The 25,917-nt window shown below is 33.6% G+C and overlaps 2 protein-coding genes across 4 annotated transcripts in view; one reads left to right on the top strand and one right to left on the bottom strand.

The window, feature by feature from the left end:
* The window catches only part of LOC113517089 (long-chain fatty acid transport protein 4-like), a 34,995-nt gene extending 30,430 nt beyond the window's left edge, over positions 1–4,565 (top strand). The window contains exons 11-12 of the mRNA XM_026901644.3: positions 1,463–1,616; positions 2,158–4,565. Of these exons, the coding sequence (XP_026757445.1) occupies positions 1,463–1,616; positions 2,158–2,309 (306 nt within the window). The 3' untranslated portion in view covers positions 2,310–4,565. The remainder of the gene's footprint in view (positions 1–1,462; positions 1,617–2,157) is intronic.
* LOC113516919 (golgin subfamily A member 1) lies at positions 3,386–25,917 on the bottom strand. Of its 3 annotated transcripts, XM_026901421.3 has the most exons (15): positions 25,815–25,893; positions 25,636–25,728; positions 25,402–25,532; positions 24,532–24,582; positions 23,944–24,115; positions 23,693–23,850; positions 23,418–23,568; positions 21,903–22,054; positions 21,261–21,407; positions 19,887–19,964; positions 15,779–16,002; positions 13,279–13,435; positions 12,179–12,334; positions 11,238–11,350; positions 3,386–9,977 (listed from the first exon to the last, which is right to left on the bottom strand). In XM_026901421.3, the coding sequence occupies exons 3-15, from the start codon at positions 25,516–25,518 to the stop codon at positions 9,767–9,769; spliced, it is 1,887 nt and encodes a 628-aa protein (XP_026757222.2). In that variant the 5' UTR covers positions 25,519–25,532; positions 25,636–25,728; positions 25,815–25,893; the 3' UTR covers positions 3,386–9,766. The 3 variants fall into 3 exon arrangements, with proteins under 3 accessions (XP_026757222.2, XP_026757221.2, XP_026757223.2); XM_026901420.3 differs by having other exon boundaries at positions 25,636–25,917; XM_026901422.3 differs by lacking the exon at positions 19,887–19,964 and having other exon boundaries at positions 25,636–25,916.

Genomic DNA, 25,917 nt, shown 5'->3' with positions numbered 1-25,917 from the left:
TACAATGCATCTGAATTATTTATTTGTGGCGTATATTATGTACTGGATTTTGTATCTACCGATATTCTGCCATGTTACCCACGTATCCCAATTCAAATAATTCGGTTCGGTAATGATCATCGACGTATTTATTTCAAATTCAAAGTAGATAAAACTACTAAGGTAGGTATTTACCTACCTTAGTAGTTTTATCTACTTTGAATTTGAGTGTATGGCTTCGCTTACCTTTCGAAGTTCGAAGTAACTGATAATCGTTTGTAAAAAATAATATACACCTAAATTTGAAAATTAAGAGATTTAGGTTGGTATTCTATGACTAAATGTATTTCAAACTTAAAATAAAACTAATATATGAGTTATAACAGTTTTTTTTTTACTTTGAAATTCATATAGTGGGATATTTAAATCTTTTTTTTATGAATGACAATGGAATGGTAGCCCCGCATGCGCTAACGTTATATGCTGGCGGTGCACCGGTGAGTGATGATAGGTGAGAATGAAAAGACAAGGTCAGTTGTCGTAATGAATTCATCAGGAATTTAGCAGAATGGTTTCCAGGGGGGACCACGTTGAAGTGGACCTGATATATTGTTAGCAATGGAACTGGTAGTCTGCATTACTAACAATCTCTTCCTCTCTTGTTATTTGATACGGATAGTGGATGCCTTTTGTTCTATTTGAGGTATTTTTGTGTTATTCGTGAAGAAATAGAAAGCTTAGTATTTTTTCAATGGACGATAATAGAATGGTAGCTTCACCTGCGTTATCGGTATACGCTGGTGGGGTACCAATGGTGGATGATAGGTGAGGATGGTATAGGTACCTTGTTGACCTATCGTGACAGATTAATCAAGAAATTAACTACAATGTTTTAAGTATGTGAGGTATTTTTTAAGATTAGGGTATAATGAGGCTGACATATCCTTATAGGATAAAAAAGTTAAAAAAAAAAGAAATTCATCACAATGTTTTCTAGAGAATATCGCGTTGGGGTCGACTTGGTAGGCTTAATAACTAGCAATGAGGCCGCTAGTCCCAGTTACTATAAACTTAAACGTAACTATGTAAATTACGATAACAAACTTTCCTTCGCCCCGGCTTAGTAGGTGTTTTATGTACATAGTTTCATAATCCTTACTAATACTATAAATGTAAAAGTGAGTTTGCTTGTTTGTTACCTATATAGTATAGTGCCTTAAAGGCTTAAACAATCGCTATGAAATTTAGCATATATGTACCTAAATGCGATGTAGAAGGATATAGGCTACTTTTTATTCCGGTCAGTAATTTATATACCAATCACGCGAAGTCGCGGGTAAAAAGTAGTAAGTTTTTTTTTTTATACAACTTAGAATGGCAAACAAGCTGACGGCCCACCTGATGGAAAATGGTAACTGTCGCCTATAGACATGAGCAGTACCATGAACATAACAGTAAAATAAAAATGCAATGAATTGTACAGATTCCGCAAACGGAGGGCCGCGCGGGCATGGCGGCGATCGCGGACCCGGCGCGCTCGCTGGAGCTGCGGCGGCTCGCGCGCGACGTGGACGACTCGCTGCCCTCGTACGCGCGCCCGCTGTTCCTGCGGCTCATGAACGACATCGAGATCACTAGTCAGTCGCACTACATACACTCGACGCACTGCACCCGACCAGAGGGACACTTTGTACAAAAGTCGATTGCTTGAGTTCGCTTTTTTTTTATACAACTTAGAATGGCAAACAAGCTGACGGTTCACCTGATGTAAAGTGGTAACCGTCGCCTATAGACATGAGCAGTAGCATAGACATAACAGAGTATACTGTTTCGCCCATGATAGTCTTCATGCGATGCATTCCTGAGGACTCAGGTGTTATTCCTCTGTACCCTGTAAATTCACGCCATAACCCACCCTTCAAACCGAAACACAGCCATGCAAAAAACTGCTTTACGGTAGAAACACGAATGGGACAGAGGTACCCATTGACTTTTGTACAAAGTCTCCCTCTGGTAAATTGGTTTGAATAATAATAGATTAGATTCCTTTAGAAACTACAATATTTTTATGAATTTTTGTCGTCTCAAATTTTGCCAACTCTCCATTGTGATGTAATTGTTAACTTATTGCAAGTAGACAAATATAGAGTGAAATTCACAAAAATACTTTGACTGCAGGTACGTTTAAACTCAAGAAGCTACATTACCAGAAGGAGGGCTTCGACCCAGATGTAATTAAGGAGCCGCTCTACTTCCGGTCGGGAGATGACTTCGTGCCGATCACTTCACAGCTCTTCAACGACATTTGTAACGGAAGAGTGAAGCTATAAGCGGCACCGACTCAAATAAAATGCACGTTTACCACCTCTGTGGTATATAAATGAACGTTGCCGTTTGGCATCGACACACCATTTTCATTTGTGCACGGTACACCATTCAATTACGCTATACAATTTCTATAAGGGTGTATCGTAAATCCATATACAAAAGAAAATATTAAAACTATTATAGTCTCAAATTTTTTGTATCTATCTCACCTCCGTAAGTACCTAATCAGACAACAAAAGCATTTATCCTAATCCATTTATATTATTTTAAGTAATAATAAAAATTCTCAATGAATAGGGTGGAGGTACAGTTAGTTGAATTGAAATACCAAAGATACAATTAAAATGAGAGAAATATTGTCCTTGTGTCGTTAAGCTAAGTTCTTTACATTTATTGACTATTGAACTAGAAGACACGACGCTGTAATAGTGAGCAATATTATATATAGTCGTAAGAATGGTCTGAGACCCCCATGTAACGGTATGTAAAATATAATTTGTTAGGTATCTGAAAATACTAGATAATTGGAATTTTATCATCAAAGTAATTGCACAGTTTCACGTTAATAAAAATTTGAAACGATTGTGTTGTGATATTTGTAAATTATAATTTTATATTTATACACAGAATATTGTTATAAAATTATTAAAATCTTGAATAAAAACTCGTTTACGAGTGATAGAAAATTTTGCATGATTATAAATACATTATATAAAGTAGAAATTTACAATATCTGCACTGCTTAAAATTTGTCTGTACTCATGATGTTTGGAGTTTTTAAAAATAGTTTTGTATCTTATTAGGAAACGGTGCCTAATTGGTATTCGTTTAACATATGGTGCGGGGTATATAATAAAGGTTGCAGGGTAGGGAAATTTCTTTAAGTATGACATCAATGTAATGACAATAGATGAACAAGATAACTGCATTCTTAAGTGGTGATAATCCAAAGATATCTAATAGCTTCTAGATATGGCATTTCAATAATTTACTTCTCTAAAAAGCTTCAATGTAAAAAATAAATTAAAAAAGTTACTGGACTGTGATCATCTCGAAAGAGAACATATTGGAAAGTTAGTTATATTAGTTAAGATCAGTGCCCGATCTAGCAATTTTGCTATTCTAAGTAAAAATAATATTTGCTGGCATTGATATAAAAAAAAAACGTTGCGTCTTATTTAATGAGTACTAGGCATTTGGCCGGTTTGCCCTTCGCTAGATTGGACCCTGGTTTGGATAGCAATTAGAACACAACAAAGCAATAATAAATCAATTATTTATATAACTACCTACAAACAACAAAATATCTGAAGTACTTTATATAGATAAATTATAGTAGATAGGCAACATTCCACCATCTAGTCGTGTAAGATTTGTTTTTGTCTTTCGCTATGCACTTTTATTAAGTTGTTGTTGTTGTTGAGTTCCTATTGTGAGTACTTTCTGTGAAATGGTATTAGTTTTAGGCACTTTATTTGCATGGAACCTTTTAGTCTAGGTGGCGCCCTCTATATGATTGTGTCAAAAGTAATTTACGTTATAGTTACCCTTTCCAGGCACGAATAAGCGCTTGTTATAATGTTAATTTATCATATATCTGTGGGGTTACTCTTGAAATAAATTCCAATAAATCGATATTGAAATTGAGACGTTTCAATGCTAGTGACATAATGGGTCCATATTGTCCTGATAGATGCATATTAGTGTAACCTGCCAATGCAAAGTATTGCAAACCGATCCCAATTATAACGTAATTCCTGATTGCTGTTTCATGAGTGCAGTATAAAATTGTTATTGGCAATTGGATTGATATCAATATTAGATTCAAGAGTAGACCTGCTGGAAATTCACAGTATCTACTGGTTATAAATAGTTATTGCTCATAATAATTTTTTTACACTAATTGCTCAAAAATGAGGATTCATGCTTATTGAAATGCGCGAAGGTTTATATTTGTTTAGAATAGAATTATAACGTAATATTTTTAAAACATTTAACGTAATAAAATAAAAGCGATGGCGCCACGTAGCCTATGACCGGCGCCTTAACTCTAGCAAATAGCAACGTTGAAAGATACTCTTGATCTTAGTATCGGTCCGTTGATATCGCGAATAAGGTAAAGGCGATTCCATTTAGATTTGTGCCTTGTAACGAGTCCCGTTGCACTGTAGACTAGGTACATAGTACGCCGTTAACAATTGCTCCTGAATATTATAAATTATAATGATGTAAGTTGTAAATAAAGACATTAAAATATATCGCAACATTATTTTATTTATTACCCTCTGAACTTGGTGTGGCGGCTGTCATGCGAACCGGCAAACGCTGTTGCGTGAGAAAATGAAATTATCCACGGTACGATAAACAGGCAATTTTATTCAGAGAACAGAAATTCCTGATCAAATCAATTTAGAATTTGCAATTAAATTGCTATTCTGTTATTACTTTTAGTGTCTAGGTCGCTTTAGTTATACACGAAAGCATGTGACGCGTTTCTTTTAGTCGGTGGTTCTGTTCATACTGAAATGTAACGATCTCAGAACTGTCAATTCTCAAAAACAATTGACCATTTTCAATATTTGTGATTATTTAAAAAGTGCTTTGTTAGCCATGGTTATAAAAAAAGTTAAACATAAAATTACCTTTGAAAATTTTGCACCGAATTTGCTTTCTAAATTTTCAAATACATATTTTGCTATTATAATCTACATTTTCACTGACAATTTATAATAAAGGTCTTATTGAATAATATGTACTACTTACAATTATTAAATATATATTGAAATAAATAAACAGTAAAAGTACATATTTTTATATAATTAAGTTTATTCATTTATTACACACAAAAAAATAATTCGATGTAACATGATATAACGTAAACATTTAAATAATCATCAACATAAACCATACATAATACTGTTTATCAAGCAGAAATAAATATCTTTTACGACAAAAATAAATTCTATTTTATAAATCTTCATCATAACTTTTTACCTAAAACAATGTATTATTTATTTATAGAATAGACTAAGACTAGATTCAATATACATTAGTGTCAGATCTCAGTTCTAAAATATGTAAATATCTACAAATATTACAAATGTTGTTCAAATTAACAATGTCGTAGACAAGTCAACTTTGTGAACGCTGCCTTAAAATCGTATTCACAGAGGAGATATATTATGAGTAATCTGTAGTGTTGATAAAAAGAAACGTTTATCTTCAAAATGTTATAGACAAAAGGATACTTGAATTTTGTGCTGACAATTCTTTTAAAAATATCGGTTTTCTATTTTGTCTTGTTACTAAACTAAATACGATACGACACAAAATGTAATGTTTTTAATAAGACATAAAGCCACCTTAACAAGCAACAAGCTATACAAAAATACACGTCTGTACAGATGATGTTTTTATCGTTAGAAAAGTGGCATAATTAGTAATATTTCATTGCTGATTTTCTCTAGTTTTTACTAAATCTGACCATTTTTTTAGAGTTAATTTATTTAAATTATTTATGAAATATTTATTGCAAATATTGTGATTAAATTTCTTTATACCACTTTTTTTTAGATGATAAAAAATGCACTAATGCAGACATGAACAAAACCATAGACAAGCTCGCGCAGTGGACACTGTGTGTAAAATTGTTACTGCGCAAGTCACGTACTATTAAAATAATTTTCAAGATATTTATCAGTACCTATACAATAATAAACATAAATATATTATCAAAAGGGGGCAGTGTTGTCTGAATATTCTATTATAAAAATTGTATAGTATCAATATTACATAAAACCATTTACCATATGTGCAGGAAATCGCATATAGTGATATTTATTTGTCGATTAAATTTCTCAATTAGTTATTTTAAAACATCACTATTGCTAACTAATGCAAGGAATGTAGATTTTTACAAATTTTTTTTTTGACATTAACAAAATAGTTGTGTGTGTAATAGTTTGATTTTCGATTGAATATAAAATCACAATAATAATGTAAGCAATTATATATGTAAGTTGCCAACTAGTCTGCCAAGCGTGGCAACTACTCGCAAAACCTCCCTTATGGGGGTTCAGTAGGGGGCAATTATGATGATGATACGTTAATTATGTAGTTCACACATTACCTCAGATACTTCAAATAAAGAAATATTATAATTCAATTAACGTTAATCAAATCCATTGCAAGATCATTAAATTTATAATACAACAGAATACGTGGAATGACTTTCAAATCAGAAAAAATGCTATAAATATACAATTACTTCGTAAAATGACTAGCAACTATTAAGGCATCTTTAATTAAACCTTAACACTACAATATTACGAAATACAACGTGAATATGTCTAACACTAACAGCTTTATAGTTTAGCAAATAGAATGTTGATTATCATCTTAACTATAAAGAAGAATGCATGTCGTCGCATTTGTAGCACAATTAAAAACAATCAATATACTTTAAATCAGTTACTAAACAAGTATTAAGTAATTATATTAACCTTCCTAGACCTTCTTTGTTGATAGTTTTTACGGCCCTGGGTACTTGCTTTGTGAAACTCGAGGCAGCAATGTTTGATGTAATCTGTCATCTCGTTCTTATATGTACAGTGACGTATGTATTTGGCAATAGATTTTTTTTTGCCATTTGTGTAGTAGGGCAAAATAATAAAACATAAATAATTCTATAGTGTCAAAGGGAGTATACATGTAATACAAGTATAATATTGTCCTTGAAGTACTGATTATACGAGACCATGCATTAGCCGCATTATAAAAAGAAGTACTGAACATCTCATGTCAATTTTAATACACTTGTAATATAAATTACATACATACCAAATCGTCTGTCATTAGATATAGGCAATAAATATAAAAATAGGGGAGAAAATATATAAAATTTTTGATAATCGAATCACAGAATAATATATTGTGGCTCTCACAACAACCTTTCACTAACAGACCTAAACGACCAAACATTTATAATTAAAATAAAGTTATTTACAACGAATATATTGCACTGTTTATATTTATATATGTTAGCATTAATACTACAATTATACCATCATTTAAATATGGAATTTTTAGAAGTCAGTTTTATAATAATGAATCTTTTTTTTTTAAGACGGACGATTGTAATTATCATAGGTCATCTACACGCTAAAATCTAAACTCACTTTTTAAACTAATACAATGTAACATACATTATACAGATTAATAGCGCCGGTAGTTTTCAGATTCAACGCGGCAACAGTTTATTTGGGACCGTATATAAAAATATAAAATACAATTCGAGTTGTTCTTGTTTATTCTAAGTATTTCAAATACATTGAAGTCGATTCTGAGACGACATTTCTTTATCTCTAACCTATCTTTAAAATTAAAATTTCAATTTGATATCGCAGCGAAACCTTTTGTGGATAGGCTTGGGTAATATGGATACCGATCCGATATCTATATATTGGGTGTTTCTGGACATTTATGGTGGAAAATGGTTATCACCTATTTCGATAACGCCCATATCGGTTGGATATTTACTTTCGAATATGTTAAAAATATGTTATCCGATATTATTTTTTGGATAATAGACTTTTACCATATTCATTATTGGATCAGTATATTTATATTGTAATTAAAATATATAGGTATTGCTACATATTACCTACCTCCTATATATGGTAAGGATCAAGATGAACTAATTTTTTAATAGATTTAAACAACATTATTGTAATTTTTTTTTATACTACTTAGAATGGCAATAAAGCTGACGGCTCACCTGATGGAAAGTGATAACCGTCGCCTATAGACATGAGCAGTGCCATGGACATAACAGAGTAAACTGTTTCGCCCATGATACCCCCCATGCGTTGCCATTCCTGAGGACTCAGATGTTATTCCTCTGTACCCAGTAAATTCACGCGATATCCCACCCTTCAAACCGAAACACAGCCATGTAAACACAACTGCTTTACGGTTGAAACACGAATGCGACAGAGGTACCTAAGCAATCGACTTTTGTACAAAGTCTCCCTCTCGTTTTTTTTTTAGTTTATTTTATTTTAGTTTTAGTTTATGGTGGTCCATAAAACAGTAATTCAGTTAAATAATCAAATTAAAATATTAGATTAAGAGACAGGTTTCGAGAAATGACACCACAGAATCGGTCCCAGTGTTTACGTATAATGATGCGACTTAATACTGACATACTTGAATTATATTTCGTGCCATTAATTTCACATAAAATGATTGTATTTTTAATTTTACGTGGTTTAGAAGTTTTGGTTTACTCTTTCGAATTGCTTGTTTACAGAAAAAGCTGTCTGTATTCGAGTGAAGCTTTAAAATGAAATTCGACTAAACGATCGAAAATTTGTTCTAGTCATACATTTTAACTCCTGCTTAATTCAACCGCTCAAAAATTGGTTATAAACATTTTAATAGCACACTTCGGTTAGTTAACTTCATATTTTTTAATCAGTTGTTCATTTAATCTAAATTCTAAATTCAGCCGACCTATCTACGGTCCAGTTTTTATTTTTTTTATTATTATTTTAGTCTAACCCCATCTTTACTAAATATTGAGATAAGAGGAACTGTGTGCCACAGAGCTGGAACGTGTATCAAGTCAGATTTTCTAATAAACAGTAATATCTCCTGTCTAACCAAAAATGCTCAAATGTGAAAGCTCTCGTGTTGTTGAGAGGTAGAATAGCAAGGATCATGAGTTCAAAAGTTATTGTGTAACACATTCGAGGCACGGTTGTATTGTGATGTGATCAAGTATGTACATATATACGTGTATACGCTCATACCGAAGCAACGTCCATATTTTAATGTTTTTCTAAATTAATCGTTCAAAAAGTGGCGTTGTTCATTACGTTAATTATTAAACAATACGTTAATAATAAAATAAACATCAGCTGTTTAAGATGTACTGATTATAGATCATTCAGTAAACTTATTTAGACTAGGAATTCGTTTTATGGGTTTGAATTTTGGCAATCAATAAAGACGTTGCTAACATTTTATATATATACACTCTCTTAAGAGCGTTCACATCATACCATTTTCATACTGAAGTGTGTCAACATCGGAATTGTATTACAATTTTCAATAACATTTCAACTATTACTGAGTAACTATTTAAAAAGTGTCCTAAGACAGCGAACTAAAATGCTAAGTACACAATAGGCTATAATAATTATCACTGAAAATTTAATGGCAAAAAATAATTTCAAAATCCCAGAAGCAAAATGTTAAGTAGGCGTAAAGTTTTTGCTGGTAGATTTATATGTAACTTTTTTAACGACTAATGCGTTAGTTCGCTATCAGAGCACTTTCTGCGTAATCAGTAGTATTGAAAATTGTTCTATAATTTTCGAAAATGAATACATAATTTCGACGTCGCTACACTCCGGCATGTACTACCTTAAGCGAGAAGAAGCTCGTGAGCGGGCGATCACGTGTTGAGCGAGGGCAGGGAGGGGATGGTGGAGAGCGAGGAGAGGGAAGGGAACCAGGCGGCGAGGCCGGAGCGCGGCTGCAGCGTGGCGCGCAGCAACGCCTCCTCGTGCGCGGACAGCCGCAGCAGCGCCGCCAGCGCGCGCGTCAGCTGCCGCGCCTCCAGCTCGCGCGCCGTCAGGAACCGCAGCACCACGTGCTTCAGGTACCTGCGCAGGTAGACAACGCGATGCGATAATGCAAACTAATAGAAACAGCAATTTTTTTTATGGGTGATAATGGAATGGTAACCCCACCCGCGCTATTGGTATACACCGGCGGGGCATCAGTGAGGGATGATAGATGTGAATGAAGTAGGTCGGTTAGCTCATCGTGACGAATTCAATAAGAATTGTTCACGATGGTTTCCAGGGGGAACCACGTGGAGGTCGACCTGATAAGGTATATTGCTAGCAATGGGGCTGTCAAACTCCATTGCTAACAATCCTTTTCCCCCCTATTAAAGGTGGGTATCCTGACGAAAGTATGCTAGGTAACGCGACGATTTTGCCACTTCTTCATGATGAGTGTACTCGTCAATCACAGTTAACTGGTTAAGCTACAGTCAAGGTAAATCGTATTACTACGACTTCCGCCTTTAAGCTACAGTCGAGATAAATCATATTTCTATGACTCCCGCCTTTAAGCTACAGTCGAGATAAATCATATTTCTATGACTCCCGCCTTTAAGCTACAGTCGAGATAAATCGTATTACTACAATTCTCGCCTTTAAGCTACAGTCGAGATAAATCATATTTCTATGACTCCCGCTTTTAAGCTACAGTCGAGATAAATCATATTTCTATGACTCCCGCCTTTAAGCTACAGTCGAGATAAATCATATTTCTATGACTCCCGCCTTTAAGCTACAGTCGAGATAAATCGTATTACTACGATTCTCGCCTTTAAGCTACAGTCCAGATAAATCGTATTACTATGACTCCCGCCTTTAAGCTACAGTCGAGATAAATTGTATTATTATGACTCCCGCCTTTAAGCTACAGCCGAGATAAATCGTATTACTACGACTCCCGCCTTTAAGCTACAGTAGAGATAAATTGTATTATTATGACTCCCGCCTTTAAGCTACAGCCGAGATAAATCGTATTACTACGACTCCCGCCTTTAAGCTACAGTAGAGATAAATCGTAGTACTACGACTCCCGCCTTGAATGTGATATTTGTTTAGATTTAAGGAGTGATTTTTATAACCTAAACTAAGGTAGAGAAAAAAAATCCTAATTCGATTATTTTGTTATAAAATTATTTCACGTATTAAAAATATATTACATATTCGCTATACTGGACAACAAGAGCTTGTTGTAAACACTTTCAAGATAATAATTGGATATAATTAAATATTGTTTCATTTTTCTTTACATAATATAATATGTTTTTTGTTGTAATAACGAGTATAAATTATACTCACTTTCTACTAATATCCTGTTCCTCAGCCGACGTGAGATCTGATTTACTGCTTTGCAATTCACGTTGTAATGTTTTCTTCATATCCGATATTCGGTTGTCTAGGGTTTTTATTTTCTAAAAAAAAAAAACAAATATAAATATAGTAGTAACATTCCTATTCGTTTTTTTTTAATCTTCGTCTGATTAATCTTATACTAATATTATAAAGAGAAAAATTTAATTATTTGTTTGAAAAGGATAAACTCAAAAATTACTCAGTCGATTTTAAAAACCTTTTTCGCCTATAGAACAGTATAAGTATTCTACGTTACAGTACATTATCAGCGAATAACACGGGCTACACACTACACACCAGAGGGAGACTTTGTACAAAAGTCGATTGCTTGGGTACCTCTGTCCCATTTGTGTTTCAACCGTGAAGCAGTTGTGTTTGCATGGCTGTGTTTCGGTTTGAAGGGTTGGATATGGCGTGAATTTACTGGGCACAGAGGTATAACAATTGAGTCCTCAGGAATGGCAAAGCATGGGGGGTATCATGGGCGAAACAGTATACTCTGTTATGTCCATGGTACTGCTCATGTCTATAGGCGACGGTTACCACTTTCCATCAGGTGGGCCGTTAGCTTGTTTGCCAATCTAAGTTGTATTAAAAAAAAATTCATGAAACTACATATTTCAACGAAAATTACAATAAAGTATAAAAAAAACTACATATATAAAATATGAATTTATCTTTTTATCTATCTACCTGTGTGAAATCGAGGATGATCGCTAGTAGTATTATACACACATACATAAAAAAAATATATAATATTTTAAAAGAGACTTGGACAATTATTGATAAATTGTAATTACTGCAAGGAGTCTGTGAGTCTGTCATTGTATTTCAAATCGGCATTCTTTTTATTCAGATGTATTTATACGCTTTACAAAAATCCTTACCTTATTTTTATCACAGATTTCAGTTTCTAAGTCTTGTATAGTCTTTTTAAATGTATTTTCGCTTTCGGTAAACTCGTCAATTCGCTTCTTCAACTGTTCTAACTCAGCCAAGCGAGACTCTTCGTTTTGTTTTATCAACATACACTCCGCTTGATTCTGTAAATGTATCAGTGTGTATTCTATACAATATGGGGTAGGATAGTATAAATATAAAATAAACAATAATATAGATTAAGACGTGATCACGTCAAAATTATAAGTGACTACACAAGTAATATAAATGCTGTACAACTGTCACATTATAGAATACTAGCTGTATCCCGCTGCTATGCACGCGTGAATCAGTACATAAAGCTAACTTAGGATACAACCTATCTGTACACCAAATTACTCTCAAATCCGTTGAGTAGTTTATACGTGAAAGAGTATAAAAACATTCATCCATTTATTCTTACACACTTTCGCATTTATAAATTAATAGGATTAGTCAAGTTATTATACATATATACTAAAAGATCTATAGAAACCGCTTAAAAGACGATTATAGGACAACTAGCAACTGTATTGATAGATTTAGATCAAGTTGTGCGGTGTTCATTAGTTAGATTGGCCTTTTATCTTCTAATATATAAAATTCTCGTGTCGCAGTGTTTGTTACCAAACTCCTCCGAAACGGCTTTACCGATTTTTATGAAATTTTGTGTGCATATCAAGTAGGTTTGAGAATCGGCCAACATCTATTTTTCATACCCCTCAATGATAAGGGTGACCCACTCCTAAATTTTTTTTAATTTTTTTGACAAATATATTTTTATTTTATTATGATTTAGCATTGAAAGATACATACAAATTCAAATTTTCACGCTTTTACGATCAACCCCTGTTTTTTAATCGCGATTTTTATATGCCGCAATGAGGTTGAAAGATGGCAATCGAATATAATAATTGTAGTACGAGATAAATTCATGTATAGTTCTCGAAATAATGTATATGGTAAAACAACGTTTGCCGAATCAGCTAGTATTTATATAAGAGAGATGAAAAAAGCAAGTAGAATAACTGAACAACTCAAAGTTTAATAATCCCAATCGTCTACTTACCTCTTTGTGTTGTGCTAAGAGCGCTTCTAACTCTACTATTTTAGCTTTTAACTCTCCGATTTCTGACTCTTGATACCTTACGTTACACTGACTCATCTCCACTGATTGAGACATGTGAGCGTTGCGAAGTAACGCTTCATCTTTCTCGCGTTTTTCCCTAAAATATAGATAGACACACTTTATTGTTTCCTCCAAAAATATTACAATAGTTTTATCGTCAACACACGCAATTACAAGAAAAGATTACACTGAGTAAACAGTGGACGACTTTGTTGCTTTAGTAATCTCGTACATGCAATCTTTTTTTTTTTATATAACTTAGGATGGCAAACAAGCTGACGGCATACCTGATGGAAAGTGGTAACCGTCGCCTATTGACATGAGCAGTACCATCGACATAACAGAGTATACAGTTTCGCCCATGATACCCCCCATGCGTTGCCATTCCTGAGGACTCAGGTGTTATTCCTCTGTACCCAGTAAATTCACGCCATATCCCACCCTTCAAACCGAAACACAGCCATGCAAACACAACTGCTTCACGGTTGAAACACGAATGGGACAGGTACCCAAGCAATCGAGTTTTGTACAAAGTCTCCCTCTGGTAAAAAAATATTTGGATGGAAGGGATAATTATAAACAGTATGACAAAGATTTTGTTAATTTTTCAATACATAGGGAAATGTAATATATGCAATAATGTAAATTATTATTATTTTAGTAATCCATATTTAATGGCTTGCTATTATAATAGGTACTTTAGATCACCATAGTAAATCATTAAGTTATTTAATCTGGGATTATAGAGTTTTTTTTTTTATAAAGATATGATATATCAAGATAGTTATGTTTTATAGCTTTAAATATTGGACTTAATATCGTAAAGTAATAATTTACTGTTCTAATCGAAGTAATACAATTCTTGAACACTGAACAATATTAAGAATATAAATAGAACAATATCTTTACTGTAACGATTTGTTTTTATGAGAAGTGGCAACCGTTGCCATTTAATATGAACATCACAGAATATACTGTGACGCCTTCATGTGTTACCATTTCTAAGAACTAAATAATTATGCCTCAGTACCCTGTGGTTTCTTTTATAACTAAATAGTCGAGGGATGGGCAGCAGCGTCTCTCTTAAAACATCACCAAAATCTAACTGCAATTGCCAGGGGGAAAGGGATTGTTAGTAATGGAGACTGAGAATCCCATTGCTAGCAATATACCTAACCAGGTCGACCTCCTCGCGGTTCTTCCTGGAAACTATCATGATTAATTCCTGATGAATTCATCATGATGGGATAACGGAAGGCATATGTTCAGCAGTGGGCAATTAACGGCTGATATGAAAATGATGATGACCCTGTAATTTCACTGCTATATCCCATCTTTCAAACCGAAATATAGCCATGAAAGCACAATTATTTAGTAACAGAAATAAGAGTTAAATTGTCGCTTTTAATTGAATTGCTCCATCGGAATTGTAATGGGGTTTTAAATTATAGCTGTGTCTCGCGGCTTTGTCCGTTTATAAAGTATACTGTGTTAAAGGATATAACCTACTCGTGTGTATGATTTCATTCAAATCCGTCCAGTGTGTGTTTGTGTTACGCGTGACTGAGTAAATCAATCATCTAAACATCTTTACAAACTTTTACATCCTTACTAATATTAAAAAAGAAAAAGTGAGTTTGTCTATTACCATTCAACGCCTTAAATATTAATTAAATATTTATTAACCATATCGTTGTAATCGTAGAATACTGACGGATCTTTATATGTAATCTTTATCAGATCCGTCAGTATTCTACGACTATGATGATATTACTATGAAATTTAGTATACACATATTTTTTTAATGGATGATAATGGAATAGTAACTCCGCTTGTGCTATTGGTACACGCTAGCGGGGCACCAGTGAGGGATGATAGGTGAGGATGAAACAGGTCAGTTAGCCCACCATGATGAATCTAAAAATAAATCAATCGCGATGGTTTCCAGGGGGAACAATGAGGAGGTCGACCTGACAGGGTATATTGCTCGCAATGGGGCTACTAATCCCCACTATTAACAATCCCTTTTGCCCCCAGTATACACTTATTAACCCGTATTATATAGGATGCTGATGATAATGACATAGGTCACTTTTTATCCTGCCCAATAAACATATACCAGTCACGCGGACGAAGTCGCGAGTAAATGCTTGTTTATGTAATATTAGTAGAACAACAAAACCTACTTCTCATAGGGGGGAAAGGGATCGTTAGTAATGGAGACTGAGAATCCCATTGCTAGCAATATACCCTGTCAGGTCGACCTCCACGTGGTTCCCCCTGGAAACCATCGTGGTTAATTCTAATTGTATTCGTCAGAATAGGCTAATTGATCTGCTTTCATCCTCATCTGTCATCTTTCACTGGTGCCCTGCCAGTGTATGCCGATAGCAAAGGCGAGGTTACTATTCCATTTTCACCCATCAAAAAAAAAACCTACTTCTCATATTTCCTCTGCATATCGACATAATCATGCTGCATGTCCGTCAATATGGAATTAAGGTGGTTCACTTCAGCCTTCTGTTCATCGTAGAGCCGGTTCGATTTGTCCACCTTCTCCTTCAGGATCCTTACCAGCATCCGTTCGTTCTCTAATGCCACCGATAGTTCTTTATTCTCTTCTACCAGCTCTTCTATACGACTTTCTAGACCCATCGTTTTCTCCTGTAATTAATGACTTTGTGAACTGAAGAGAAAACTCTTAATTAGTATTTACTGTATTTATAAAATGTATCATTATATTTATGTATCCATTCGTAGTACAAAAAATAAAGGAAAACTTTAGTTTTGTTTTAATTTTAACTTTAAAAAAATAAGATTTGTGAAGAATACTCATATATTTATACCATGCCTAATACACACATTACACTATACAACTGCAATTTTGATAAAATAGAATGCGTTAATTTAATGTAGTTTTATTAAAAAGCCGTAATAACTTTGGCCAGTACTGCGGGCTGATTTGAAGTCGTTAACATATTGTATATTATTCCATTTAGAAATTAAATGGTATTTAGAGTCATATTTATCACTACTGCTTTTTGCTAATTGTTACAGAATTTAATTTCATTAGATTAGATTGTTTGTTATTTTAACAAAAAATCATATAAAATCACAAATTTAAAAATTCGCAGTAACATATTGAAAAAGTTCAAGTAATGTTACTAGAAATTCATATATGTAGTACTCAGTAAAGTGTTTTTTTTTTTCATGTGAACTAAGAATAAAGAAATATAATAGTACCATCAATTCCCATATAATGATATTACATATTTATTGCCAAGTTTCATTAGTGTTGGTCCAGTAAATTCAATGTGTTGCATGCAGATATTGGTGTATTAGTTTAGGTTAGTAACCATTGTACAAAACATCACCAATCCAGAGAAAGTTAATTTTTTAAGTTAGTACATCAAGCAAAAATTATATTAATGTAAAGTCCGGCTCACTTTGTTCACAATGTATTTATAAAAAAAAAATAAACAAATTGATTAAAAAGGCATTGCGTTCAATAAGTCCATACCATAATGTAAATAAAAAATATACTATTCTAACTAAATAATTACAAGGACTAAGAAGGAAAATTAAAAAAAATTACACTACTAAAATATAATTTATTTTGCAAGAATAAATTCAACAAAATGAAAACAATATAAATTATATAAGTAACACAAAAACATTGCAAATAATACTTAAGGTAATATTCTAAAAATAAATCTTTCTAATATAAAAATTAAGATACTCAATAAAATGTTCTTATACTATATAATTTAAAAATTAATAAACTTACTTGGAATGTATAATGGTTCTGCATTTATTTCGTAAGTAGTAAATGATATTAACTCATACAATGTATAAACTACACAACACCTGTGTCATTAGCGACGAGGCGCGACTCTTGTCGTTCGAAATTATAAACATGTCGTCACGTGACTATTACATTATCTATACCCTTATCAACGTTTGCAATACATCGATAAAGAAAACGTTCTTGTTTTATTAAACATTATTAACGTGTATAAAGCACGTATAAAAATAAATTGTGATTAAAAAACACATACACCCAAAATGCATATTTTGAAACAGCCACCTCCGACTAGATTAGCAAATTACCATATAAATAAAACACTTGCTCCACAACTCAATTACAACCAATAAACTCTAAGAGTTCCTTTTAATGACAAAGATACAGTAAGTTTAATTAAGTTTACTACAAACTTTAAGTCAATGAAAAATTTCAACAGAACAATAAATTGCATGTATAAAGCTAATAAGCTAGGCTGTGATTGAATGCAAAAGCACTGTGTCCTTTATCTAAGTTTTAAAATATAATAAAAACTATATTGAAAAAATAATAATATAAAACTTATTTATCAATAACGTAAATATTAAGTATATTATTGCAAAATCCTTACATATAATGATGCAATAACATATACATAAATAACTTAGTTTTTTTTTTAGAAATTATATTTAATGGTTTCATATGAAATTTTCTTGTAAGGTTTTATTTAATATGACCTAATGATCTAACATAATGACATATTTCATCACCTTTATTAGATACTAGCTGTTACCCGCGACTTTGTATACATGACCGGGATATGTTTACTGAACCGGATAAACAGAAGCCTATGACCTTTTCCATCCCATATAGTAAGTGTATACAAAATTTCATAATGATTTAACATTTTATAGAGATGAGTTAAGCCGTTAAGGCGCTATAAAGTAACAAACAAACAAACTCACTTTCACATTTATAATATTATTGTATGTATTACAATATTTGATATAATTAATTTTGTCTGGATTTAATTACTTGCCAGGATAAAATAATACTTTTAAGAATTTATTCCATAGTAAATAGCTACTTCAATCATGACAAATATAATATGAAATCAATACGAGAGTAAACGTTATTAATTTCAAAAAAAAAATTATCAAAATCGGTTCTGTATTATAAATTATCCCTTCCTACCCCGTGGGTGTCATAAGAAGCTACTAAAGGAACTTAATAGCCGAGGGCTGGGCAGCAGAGCTTCTGTTAAAATATCACTAAAGTGTAACTACTTTGTTGCACTTTCCAAGCGTGGCAACTATTGGCAAAACCCTCCTTATGTTCACCAGTGGACAATTGGCGGCTGATATGATGATTGTTAATAAGTCATTTTGAAGTCACTTAAAAATAAAAGAAATTAAAACAGTATTGCATCATTATATACGTGAGGGGACGGAATGTACTATGTTTGTATTCACGAGAGTTGAGGTCATGTTTCACATATAATAATTAGGTACTGTTATTGTGTATCAAGAAATAATAAGAGAAACTACTCAGTTTATTTAGTTGTATAGTTTACTAGTTTTTGCCCGTTTCAGAAGTAAAAAAATCAATGTAACACACCTCCTCTATATGGCGCATTATGATAATACATATGTTCCAGATATTAAGTTTGAACTTTGAAACACAACTACGATAACCGCATCTAAGTTGTAGCAATAGTTTTTACGTAATGCCGGAACAAACATACAGACAAACAAAATTCGTAAAAAATATTGTTTTGGCTTCTTATTGCTCTTTTAAGGCAGAATATAACGATTATCCCTTTTTACTTATTAATGATAATTGTGACAATACCAGTTATTTCGATTTAAAATGGCGGAGTTACGAGATAATAAATATAAAAAAAAATATGCAACCGAATTGAGAATCTCCTTTCTAAAGTTGTACACAGTAAAATTTTACATAAAATGGTAGGAAAGCTGAACAACACTATAATTATGTATTTTCATTTATACTTGTTAATAATTCTTTTTTAAATTTTTTTAAATTTTATTTTAATACCGGCAATTTCTCTTATTTACAATATCTAGCAATCTCTATGTATCACAAAATGAAAGTAAACTCAAAAATTTATCAGTATGTGACCACAACCAACGTGTTTATTATACATGATATGTGCCAATTCGATTGCACCAAACAAAGATGGTATAAAATCTATTTTCTGTCAAGGTGGATTTAGACAAAGAAAACAAAACATAGAATTAAGAATTGAGCTGCAATCTTGTATGAAACATTAATACAGAACAAGATTTTCTTCTATTATTTGGTAATTATCTCAATCCCTGATAGTACACCATCCATTCAACTATTCAGTACGTTGATGCGTGGTTTAGAAATTAATTATTTTATTGAATACGTCTGAGCCCATAGAAACACTTAGCGAGCATGCTCGCTAACTATTTCTAAAAAGAGATTAAAGTAGTACATTTGCATAAGAAAACGTAACGTAAATAAGTGACTAATAATTTAGTAGCTAAAAGTGTTTGAATTAATAAAAAATATTTAAAATTTGTCCAATAGATTTTTTAATAATTTAATATCTTTTACGTTCTCACAAAAAAAAAAAATGGACAAACAGAAAATGTAGGAAGAACAAGTATGCGCTCGCTTGATCTAAATCCACCTTTAGGCGTGTTTAATGATAGATCAGAATGGGCACGATTGTGTAATGCTAACGCCATTGCTATATGCTGTAGAGGCTGGCACTCACGCCTGCTTGGCTCGCGGCGTTGCGTAGCGCCTTCACCTCCATCGCCAGCGAGTGCACCTCGCCGTTCAGTCGCACCACCTGACGTACCGCCGGACGGTGAAATAAAACACTAAGGCTAGCGCCACATTCAGCGTATCTTTAGTAGCTACCAACGAGAGCAGTCAACGTGGGCCATCTGCTGAGTGTAGCGCGTCACATAAGACAAAGTGCAAGACATTGCCGACTTTCCGTCGGCGGAAGATCGGCGACCAACGACGATCGCCGACGATTCGCAGGTCGCCGGTCGCAGCTGTTCCGCAGCATTAAGTCAACGTAATGACTTTAGTAAATAATTTTCCGTATGTAATAGAGAATAGCAAATTGTATTCAATTTAATGTATTGACGCTTTTCGTATATAAATAGGCAACCAAAGATACGTCGAATGTGGCGTATATACCCGGTCAAGTCACTCTGCACGCGGTCCTGGTTAATTCGTCGTGAGAGGCGAACTGTTCTAACTTCATCCTCACCAATCATAAAAAACACAAAAAAAACAGTTCTAAATATTTTCTTTTACTCTTTTTAAATATAACTAAATATCAAATTAATCACTGAATTACGTGATTTTTATTATATGAGGAGGCTTACTACCATAACGTTGTACGTTCTATTGGTCGTAGCTCAATGACAATAAACAATACCTAAAATATACCTAAATGTAACGTATCAATTTAGAGAATTGTACATACATTTATTAATATGCAGAGTAAGTTTAAAGGCCATGTATATACATTTATTATTTTAAATTTGGCTTAGGTTGATTCTGGCACATGCATAAATAATAGATTAGTATAAGTAGAAATATTAGTGCTTTTATCGATTAAAATTAGGCTAGCATATTTTCAATAGACATTGCAATATAATTATTAGCTTAATTCAAATCAACTATTCATTGCTGAAATGGTTTAACACTAATATGTTTTAGTACTTATCACATAGTTTTTAACGTTTATTTTGTCTAGGTATATTTTTAATGAAAATTGTACTAAGCTCACTTAGTTGACAATGTTTTATTTTATCGTAAATTTAATGTCATTATAATTTATATATAAGAGGTGTCTTAGTCCTTTATGGAGTAGGTGTAGCTTTTATGGCAAAATATTAAATAAAAACATTTTTTTCCATTTTTATAATATAGATTGCATTTTGGTACATCTATTTCTCTGCAATGTAAAACTTCTTAGTTTGAAAAGCAGATTGTAATGGAATGAGGCAAATTCTTTTAGAAATTGATTATTATTGCAATGTCTACGAATGAAAACGAGGAACAAAACCTACCTCATTCAGTTTCGAATGTAAACTGAAAGCATAATTGAAGAATGCAGATTATTTACCTTAGCTTCACTATTGACCAAGTTTTGTTTTGTTTTCTCTAACTCGGTCGCCAAATTCATTAATTTCTCTTGCATCTCTCGCTTTTCAGTCTCGACTCTTCTCCTCTCAGCCCCTTCTTCACCCGCTTGTCGCGATAGTCGCGCCACCTATGTTACAACTCCATATGACAATACGGGTAGGCAAGTTCTTTTGAACTTTATGACAGTTGAGTGATTATTATATCATGTCGGAATCTATAAATGACGATGACTAGAAAAAAATATTTCTCTGATGACATACATATGTACAAAATTATTGATTAATTATTAAATACATACACCAGTGATTAGGATTTGTGCAGATATTGATTGGTTGCCATGCAGTTTTGTGTACATACTTTACCCATTATTCATAAATTTTACACTTAAATGTATATAATAATTTCTTAATTGGTTATTAAGATGTTTCACATTGTGGTCCAGCCCTTATACAGTACAGTTTGATTACATGTTAGGACAATTCCTTTTACATATCAGTCCATGTTCTTTGATTGTTTAATTGGTCCCTTTTCAACTATTTGTGTTTATAAAAACATGTTTAATAAAAGAAGCAAAAATTATGTTTTTTACGTCTCAAGTTCCATATGTTTAGTGAAGGTTTACCTGTGTCTCAAGTGAAGCGATCTGCCCGCTCCAAGAGGTCTTGACGTCAGCGAGCGCCATCTTGGCCTCCTGCAGTTGCCGCGTCAGAACAGCGCGTTCACGACATACGCGGTCATAATCCGCGCAACCTGTCGCCTCGACTGCACGTTTATCTACAGATTTATCACATTTTTTATAATTAGCACCATTTTTAAATTCAATTATTCAATATTAAAATATTTTTACTAAACTAATTAGCCAGTACCATGAATAAAACACTTTACATAAACCTACAATAATACGAGGTTTGTCCGGAAAGTACGTATAAAAGTTTTTTAAAAATTTTATTTTACAATTATTCAGGTAAATCAATTTTATCCCCTTCAAAGTACTCCCCCTGTGACATAATGCACTTGTGCCAACGCCGTTTCCACTGTGAGAAGGCTCCTTGAAAGTCCTCTGGTTGTAGGTTTCTCAGCTGCCCCGTCGTAGCTTTTTTTATCTCATTTATGTCCCCCAAATGCTGCCCCCGAAGTACCAATTTGGTTTTTGGGAACAAGAAGAAGTCACACGGGGCCAAATCCGGCGAATAGGGGGGGTATTCGGTCACCGTAATGGAATTTTTACTCAAAAACTCACGGAACGATCTTGGCGCAAATTTTTTCATTTGAAGTTCGTTTCTTAGAATTTCGTGGACCACGGTTTTGCCCAAATTAAGCTCTTCAGCCACCTGTCTGACCGTTAAACGACGGTCCCCATTAACACAAGTTCGAATTCTTTCCACGTTTTCGTCGGAATGTGAAGTGGAAGGACGTCCTGAACGTGGGTCATCTTGAACGCTTTCTCGGCCCTCTCTGAATCTTTTTAGCCACTTGTGGACGGTTGGTTCCTTCACAGCATCATCCCCATAAACTGTTCTGAGATCGGCAAAAATTTCACGGCCATTCTTGCCGAGTTTCGAGAGAAACTTGATTACGACGCGCTGCTCTTCAACGGAAGCGGGCTCCATGCCGACGGGGTTTCGTTAAGAGGTAACTTCACAGATGGCGTGACAAGCCAGTTCGCACCGCACGGCGGTCAGACCAGAACTGAAGCATTGTTAGGGACATAAGGAAGGGGTCCTGCGCTTACCTGGCCTCCCCACTCCTCTTTCTCGCATTCCAGAACACTTTTATACGAACTTTCCGGACAGACCTCGTATACTAAAGAGAATGTTTAGACAAAAAAAAACCTGCTTCAATACCTCTGTCCAATTCTTTCTGCAGTCAAACAACAGTGCTTGTACAGCTATCAGTTTGAATAGTGGTATATGGCAATAAAATTACAGGATATAAAGGAACAAAACACCATAGTTCTCAGGAATGGCTCATTATGGGCGTCATAGAACATTTCTGTGATGTTGTAAAGTTAATGATTAATATAGACTATTCACTTGTATTAGCTTGGTAGATGGTATCAGTTTCATAGATTATCATGTAACAGTGTTCATAGATCTAGATAACGGTGGATGGTGACAATAGTGTAGAAAAGACATACCCTCATGGTGCATGTGGTGCTGTTCATTGTCCGGTGGCAGTGCGGCGCGCAGTACAGTGATCTGGTCTTCCAGATCTCGAGCGCGCTCCTCCGCCGCCCCTCGCGCCGCCGCCAGCTGTGACCACGTACGTCGACTTTGCTCTAGCTCCTCCTGTCACAAACCGCAATGAAATTATATACACATAATAATTTGAGATAGAGAAGAATAAAGTATGCTAGTCCCATGTGGTCAAGATCGCGGAAAAAAGCTAAATCATTTATTAAAATAAAAATACCGTAAGTGCATCTAATCTGTCTTGAGCGTGCTCTACGGCAGCGAGGCGCTCCCGTAGTTCGTCCACTTGTCGCACGGCGGCGTCACGGTCACTAATTGCCTTCGCAGCTTCTGCTTGGGCTGCTCTAGCCACAGCTTGTGCAGCTACTGCCTCCTCAGCTGTAATTATTTAATAGATATTTTATGAACTGCTGCCAAATGAGTATATGCTATATGGGTAAAAAAAAGTGTGTATAAAAGTCTTCTATCTACCTTGTACAGAAGCCTGGGAGAGCTTTAATTCTTCGATTTTCTTTTCCCAGTAGGCATCTCTGTCTTTCAATTTTAACTCAAGTTGTGCAGAATACTGTTGATTTAACGCTGCTTGGTCCAATTGCCCACCAGTGCGATCAGATATGTATGACTCTAATTGTGGTGATAATGACTGGAACAATTATAAAAATGATTAAAAAAAAAAACTGCATGAAAGATGATTACCTCAAATATCAGCATTTATATATGGGGCACCCAATGATAAAAGAAATTAAAAAAGAGTTACTGACAACACAGAACACACACTTGAAATAATTTAAAGTTTGTTTAAATTGGCCTAAATGTGACTCAAGAATAAACATACAAAGTATATAAAACATAAAAGCTTATAATGAAAAGCTTTTTAAATTTATTAAATAATATATGACTCTTGATATTTGCTTCTTTATGCCTATCCTATAAGCTACCACATATATCTATGACTGTAATTCACTATTGGTTTGGTAATTCACTATTACTTAGTGTATAACATCTATAATTTGTGGTTACTTTGTGTATAAAAGATTAATACAAAATAATTATACATACATCTGATGTGGAATCTCCTGGTCCACCTGAGCTAGAAGGACTCGCTGTAGACTGTAAATTAATTAGAAAAATACATTAATAACCAACTGTTATAACCATTTTGATTCTACTGAGGTATAAATTAAATTTAAAATTATTTATTTGATAAAGATTTTTAAGAACCAACTTTGGTTGGAACTATTTACATTTTCATAGTAACCCGTTAACATATTATTACTGGGTATAAATCTCTCCTTACAAATTTTAAGTTCTCTTTCTCTTATACTGGTGTATTTTGAAGAGTTCCTATATTTGACTTTTACACCATCTAGAAGATGAAAAGGAATGATGACATATTGTATTCTTATTTCCATGGCCATAATTTTTATATTCCATAGATATGAAAATATTTTGTAGGCTTTCAAAAGTAGCATTACTTTAAGTGCCTTACTGCACCCACCACAAAATTGCATGGTGGTCACCCAAGTATAGAAGCAGGGCTTAAAACATAATGGTAGACTTATTCTATAGACGAATCTCTTACAGTTAACTTTTGAGAAGTTGAAAGAAAACTATAGAATTTTTGAGAGTAAAAACTGTAATGATAATACTTGTGTTTACTTGTCACTGGTGCCAAATAAGAATAATACTACAACAAGTATATATACTTTATAAAGTGACAGTGGTTGCTTGCTTTATTTTTTTGTTAACAAATGCAAGGTTACAACAATAAAAAACAAGAAAACATTCACTACTATCAGTAGATAATTCCTTACTCTTCAAAGATGTTAATGCATGAGGAGTATTATACATGAGTGGGTGATGTTTAAAGCTGGTGAATCAAATGCTAAAGTTTATACTCTTTATCTAGTACACACAATATCTACTTACTGAATCATCTTTGAGTGTGATTCTGCCCAAAAAAGAACCATTGCGCCAGCTGCTTGTCAATTTGCTTATATCGCTACCGGTTTCTTCCTTGATCTTACTTTTGAGACTAGCAAACATTGTAAACTGTGTTTCTGAAAGTGAGATTGATTGCAAATGTTTCAATATCAATCATAAAGTAGCACTACAACTAGACAAATTAGCCTAGTGACCGTGATAATATCGTTGCATACTGACCAGTTTTTTTAATGGATAAACTGGTCGTGTTGTGGAGATAGCGTAATAGATTATTAATTTCGAATCCACATCGTACCTCCGTACTGTGTTCAACTAAATCCAAAAAGAAATAAAGCGTCACTAAAGTAAAACTTGTAAAGTTTTCAAACTAGAAATTAAAATACTATTAAATACGTTACGTCCAAAAATGCAATAGAGAATTGAACAAAAAATGCATCAAAAATTACAATAAATAGGTATTCATAAGGTGTTATTTTGTCAAATCAATCAAACAACATTTGA

This window comes from Galleria mellonella, unplaced genomic scaffold, assembly GCF_026898425.1.
Source record: "Galleria mellonella isolate WM207_F2 unplaced genomic scaffold, CSIRO_AGI_GalMel_v1 utg83, whole genome shotgun sequence".
Lineage (NCBI taxonomy): Eukaryota > Metazoa > Arthropoda > Insecta > Lepidoptera > Pyralidae > Galleria > Galleria mellonella.
This window is presented reverse-complemented; position numbering and strand designations above follow the sequence as displayed.